Source organism: Mus pahari, chromosome 8 (genome assembly GCF_900095145.1).
Source record: "Mus pahari chromosome 8, PAHARI_EIJ_v1.1, whole genome shotgun sequence".
In the NCBI taxonomy this organism is placed as follows: domain Eukaryota; kingdom Metazoa; phylum Chordata; class Mammalia; order Rodentia; family Muridae; genus Mus; species Mus pahari.
The window spans coordinates 40,982,234-40,988,467 of NC_034597.1; the positions used below are offsets into that span (position 1 = coordinate 40,982,234).

A 6,234-nucleotide genomic window follows, 5' to 3' on the forward strand; every position below is an offset into this window, starting at 1 on the left:
GAAATCCTGAGTGGATGAAATGAGAGGACAATGGGGTCAAATATGATTGATGTGCATAGCAGGGGTTATGTAACTGGTAAAATTAAATCCACAATTTTGTATAATTTGTATGCAATAAAACCTTTTTAAACATGAAAAACATCTTTTATCTAACTAAGATATAATTTACATAAATAGTACAAGTTTAGATTTTCACTCCTTTGTATAAGTAGGTCTTTGAAAAAAATTTTTTTAATTTATTTTAAACTCCAGATTTTATTCCCCTCCCAGTCCACTCTCCAACTGTTCCACATCCCATACCTCCCCACTGCCACCCTGTCTAAAAGGATGTACCCACCCCTCAGCCCTCAACCCCCCACTAGACCTCTCAGGGTCATTTTGATTTGCTTTTCTCTAATCACTAAGGACTTTGAATATTTCTTTAGGTGTTTCTTAGCCATTTGAGATTCATCTGTTGTAAATTCTCAGTTTGTTCTATACCCCATTTTTTTATTGTGTTGTTTGGTTTTCTGGTGATTAGCTTCTTGAGTTCTTTATATATTTTGGATATTAGCACTCTATCTGATGTGGGGTTAGTGAAGTTTTTTTTCCCAATCTGTAGGTTGCTTGTCTTATTGACTATGTGCTTTGCCTTACAGAAGCTTTCCAGTTTCATGAGGTCCCATTTATCAATCCTTGATCTTAAAACATGAACCATTGGAGTTCTGTTTAGGAAATTTTACCCTGCGCCAATGAGTTCAAGGTTCTTTTCCATTTTCTCTTCTTTTAGATTCAGTGTATCAGGTTTTATGCTGAGGTCCTTGATCCACTTGAATGTGAGCTTTGTGCATAGTGATAAATATGAGTCTATTTTCATTTTTCTACATATCGACAGCCAGCTAGACCAGCATCATTTGTCAAAGATGCTTTCTTTTTTCCATTGTATATGTTTGACTTCTTTGTCAAATATCAAGTGACCATAGGTGTGTGAGTTCATTTCTGGGTCTTTAATTATAGTCCATTGATCAACGTGACTGTCTCTGTACCAATACCATTGCTCTGTAGTAAAGCTTGAGGTCAGGGACTGTGATTCCCCCAGCTATCCTTTTATTGTTAAGTATTTTTCTTCTGTTTAACTTTGTGTCTTCTTTATTTGTTTATTTTCAGTTTTATTCAGTTAACAATTAGAGTTTTTACTTCCTATGAACCTGTGTCTTTCACCTGGAATGTGGCATCACATCAAAGAAAAAGTTCTCCCTCACCCCACAGGTAATAAGATATATTTTCTCTTCTGTTATTATCTCCCTTCTCTATGCTTGGATTTATTTTGGCTTTAATATGCACTGAGCTTGTTCATACTGTCACAATTACAGGAAGTTCATGTATGACGCTGCATGGATTTTCTCAATTAATTAACATAATTCTGGCAAGTTATTTTTTACAAATACTACTTAAGTGCATTCTTCAATTTAATACAGTACATTCCATAATGTTTCTTATTTTTTACACCATTAATGCTAATTAACTGCATTTAGAGAAAATCATATTTCTTAACAATTTAATCAAAATACCCAAGGTGCATAATTCTGTGTCCAAAATTTATTTTTCCTAGGGAAACTCAGTACCTTGGGCATCACATTTACCACTAGCAGTCATTTGTTGAAGCTTATTTCTATACTATCATTATCTCAGTTTTCTTTCAGAATTGTACTCTTAAATTCGTCCCTTATTTATATATACTAAGAAAAAGTGTGTGTTCTTCTCATAATTTTTTTCTTACCATGAAAAATTTACTCTACTGTTCCATGGAGAAAATGAAGATTAATCCCCAGAGAACAAGGAAGTGATTTCCCAGGAAAGGAGCAATATGGGACATAACATGTCAAAGCCATATACCAGAATAAGGAGAATTCAGAAAATGCTTCCACAGGAAGATAGCAGTAAGAGAGTGTACCCAAGTAGACAGTAAAATGAAAAAGAAGCAACTAGCTAGACAGAAGTGGAGTAGAACCTTTAAAAACTATGGATCCATAGATCTGTATTTTGATGGGTTTTATTTACTATAATATTCTCTGTCTGTTGAGAAGAGGTTTTCTTGATGAAAGGGGAAAACTATGCTTGTGTGGGCCTATAAGAATATTTATAAATTGTTGGGAATTATATATATATATATATATATATATATATATATATATATATATGTTCTACAAAACACTTCCACACTTAAGGCTCAGGGAGCACTGTGGAACAGAGCATGTAAAAACTTTAAGAGTAAGAGGATCAGAGACTTTGCTATGAGATATGTCTCTTAGTAACATCAGAATTTATACAGATAACTTCTCATTAACATGACAGCCTAAATGTGAGATGAACAAAGATGTTACCAATGAACATGCCAAACTGGAGGAATAAAGTTCATTACCCTCAGCCCTACACAAAACACTACAGGAAACTAAGCAAAGTTCAGATCCTTGAAGGCGAGAAGACAGTAATTTATTGCCCCATGTCAAATGATGAATCCCAGTCACATACATTCAAGTAACATTATATGGACTCAAAACTTTATATTTAGAAATATATATGTATATACAAATATATACACTCAATAACAATGGACAAAAGAGGCCATGAATTTGACAGTGAGCTAGGATGGGTATATGAGAGCATATGAAGAAAAGAAAAGAAAAGAGAAAGAATTATAAATAAGATATAATCTCAAAATAAAAATAGCTTTTATATTTTTCCCAATTTTTCTCAAAATTGGACATTTAAAGGAATGCAATGGCATGAAACAACCTCAGTTGTTTGTGTGCTCGATTAAGAAAATCGAGGAGAGATACAAACTTGACAGAAATTGACATCATGAAGAACTATAAAAAGAGATAGAGTCGGGCGTGGTGACACACACCTTCAATCCCAGCACTCGGGAGGCAGAGGCAGGCGGATTTCTGAGTTTGAGGCCAGCCTGGTCTACAAAGTGAGTTCCAGGACAGCCAGAGCTATACAGAGAAAACCTATCTTGAAAAACAACAACAAAGAGAGAGAGAGAGAGAGAGAGAGAGAGAGAGAGAGAGAGAAATACTTTTTGACAGGATACATAGAAGGGGTAAAAGCATCCAAGTGTCTGTCTTGGGTTTCCTTTGACATGTGTATTTTCATAAGGAAGTTGAACACAGACTAAACATATGAAAAAGGGAATGAAGATCTCTCTTCTTTTGTCCAGAAAGCACTGACATAATGCCTGTATCTAAGACAGTAGAACAGGAACAGATATAGATATAACCTGTTGAATAGAAGCCCAAGTGATATCTCTGTGGATAAGAGCATTTGCTGATCTTTCAGGGGAGCTGGGTTCAATTCTAACAATAGTTACAGGTTCTCATTCATAACTGCAGTTCCAGATGATTTGACACCCTCCTCTGAATTCTGTGGATGACAGGCATAGGTATAGTGCACAAACATACATAAAAGTAAAATACTCATTCATAAAATAGTTGCTGAAAAAATTTTAAATCAATATAATGACTACAAGAAACAATCACTGGCCATCACACCATTAGTATAGCATATAGAATTTGCTATGTGGAAACTCAGTCCATTTTTGGCCTATAAGTGTTGTTTCTCAGTGTGATCAGTCATGTGCCTGTGTAATTGTTAAAGCAGCTCCATTTTGAGAATTTCTTTTTCCTCTTTATTTTTCATAATACTTGGAGAAATAGGCTTTGAAATAGCAATATCCTATTTTGCAAGTGCTTGAAAAATGAGAGCAATGGAGTCCAATACAAGTGCCATTATACTTTGGTCTAGAAAAGTAAAGGGAAATAGTATATTTCTTATTTGGAGAGCCACAGTAGCCTTTGCATAGAGAACCCTGATGAACCAAAATGAATGGATCTCTTCATATAATCTTATGGTCATGTTTCATTATACAACAGACAGAATTGTCAGTTATTTGTTCTGATGCTTGAATACAAAGATGGTATTACTACTGTAATGGAAATACTGAAACTACTGATTTTAGGATAAAGCTGTTTACTGTATTAATCCACACATAATATAAAATTTAATCCATACAACTATCACACTTGTCTATTTTACTTAGACAAATCTATTGATTCTTTCACATCTTTTAAAACAATTTTATTCTCTCACTATGTATAAATGCATCAAGTTGCCTATAATAGTATCTGAAAAACAAGATCTAATCAAGAACATAACTTATATAACTAAATAAATACCATGTCAAATCTTTCCTGCCTGACTTCTCCTTTAAAACCCAATTAACAAATTATTTGACGAATAAATAACTTTTTCATGGAAGTTTTTACTTCCTGATTCCGAAGGGTATAAATCACAGGATTCAATAAAGGAAATATTACTGTATGGAAGAAAGAAACCACTTTGTCAGCTGATAAGGCAGTGAATGGACGTGTATAAATAAAAATTGCAGGTCCAAACATAAGAAATATAATGATAACATGAGTGGTGCATGTAGATATAGCTTTGTTTTTTCCTTCAGAAGCTGACCTACGAACATGGCATAAAATAATTGCATAGGAAGTCAGAAGACCAAGAAAGCACACAAGAGTAAGCAGGCCACTATTGAAGATCATAAGGAGCTCAACTGCAAAGGTGTCTGTACAGGCTAGCTTGATGACCTGTGGGACATCACAGAAGAAGTTATCTAGATGATTTGGACCACAGAAGGGCAAGCGGAGGATGAGGACAACCTGAATAATGGAGTGAACAAAACCTCCAAGCCAGGGAGCCAGCAACATTGCATAGCAGGCTCTGGGATTCATGAGAGTGGAGTAATACAAAGGCCTGCAGATGGCAATGTAGCGGTCAAAGGCCATCACAACCAGCAGTAAAAATTCCCCTCCTCCAAGGAAGTGCAAAAAAAATAGCTGAGTGATGCAGGCTTTGTAGGAGATTATCTTCTTGTCAGAGAAGATGTCTATCAACATCCTGGGAGCCACAATGAAGGAGTAGGAGGCATCCAGGAAGGCCAAATTTCCCAGGAATAAATAAAGAGGGGCAGTAAGTCCAGGGTCTGATATGATGGTGAGGATGATGAAGACATTTCCAGGCAAGATGATGATGTAGAAAATTAAGCTCAGAACAAAGACCAAGCGTTGAATGTCATGTGACTCTGTCAGTCCTGTGAAGATGAATTCTGTGACAACTGTCCTGTTTTCTGTCTCCATCACCAGTCCCTACACAACATCAACAAATAAAACAATCCTTTATGTCTCTTCTAACTAGATCATAGCCATTATTCTAGAAGCATGGTTAGACACTGGTGTATTATTTCATCTCTCTATATACAAAGCCATCCCCTCTGACCTTTAGCTTCTACATTTCATAATGGCCAAACATCTTACTCTTTAAGCCACCCCTTCATCTTAGCATTAGTCCAGAACTTGTATTTGACTGTTGTATGAGGTAAAAGATTCTGTTGTTCTGGGTTTGTTTCTAATTGCCCTAAAAGAAATTGGCTTGGTTTGGTTTGGTTATTATATAAAGAACACAACCTTACCCGTATGGATTTAAGTCTTCATGTATATATTTTTCAAGGAAATTGATAAAGATTTATAGCTAAGAGGAATGACACATAGATTCTATGTCTTAACTATGAAGTAATTGTTTCATATGTGTATTTATTTATCAAACCTATTGAATTATATTATCAGTTGGTATTTGTTTTCTAGACATCAGTTATGACTTAAAAACTTCTCCAAGTAACCACAAAAAATCCCTCATTTTCTGAGGATATTTTTCCTTAGTGAAGATGTAGCTATTAATTAAGCGTGAAAACAGAAAGTTTTGGGCAGCTGAAGAACAAACTGATGCTTTTCTGGACGATAATCTCTCTCTGAGGAGTGTGCTCTATATGAGAATAAATCTGAAATTTTATTGTTATCATAGTTGCAGCAATTTCATTGCATGTATTTATATAGAAGACTTTGATATCTTTCAGTTTTATAGTTTTTATAACATCATCTTCTTGTTGACAACTACACAAAGAAATCTTTAAGCTATTTGTTTTATCACCAAGAGGTTGTTAGTGAGGTGAAATTTGAGTAAACAAAGGCTCCTATATTACATAAAAATAATTCAGTTTTATAGAGATTGTTTTACATTGTCTTCCTTACAAAATTAATTTTTTTAAAAAATGGTAGCATCATTGAAAATGGAAAATAGAGTTGAAGTAAAGAGGGCTTCATTATCTACAACTGGAAAGAAACAGATTGG

The 6,234-nt window shown here is 34.7% G+C and overlaps 1 protein-coding gene across 1 annotated transcript; it reads right to left on the reverse strand.

The window, feature by feature from the left end:
* Window positions 1-4,222: 4,222 nt before the first annotated feature.
* Window positions 4,223-5,203, reverse strand: LOC110325936 (olfactory receptor 4N4-like). The gene has a single exon (XM_021204099.1). The coding sequence runs from the start codon at window positions 5,184-5,186 to the stop codon at window positions 4,260-4,262; it is 927 nt and encodes a 308-aa protein (XP_021059758.1). The 5' UTR covers window positions 5,187-5,203; the 3' UTR covers window positions 4,223-4,259.
* Between the last annotated feature and the right edge of the window lie 1,031 nt (window positions 5,204-6,234).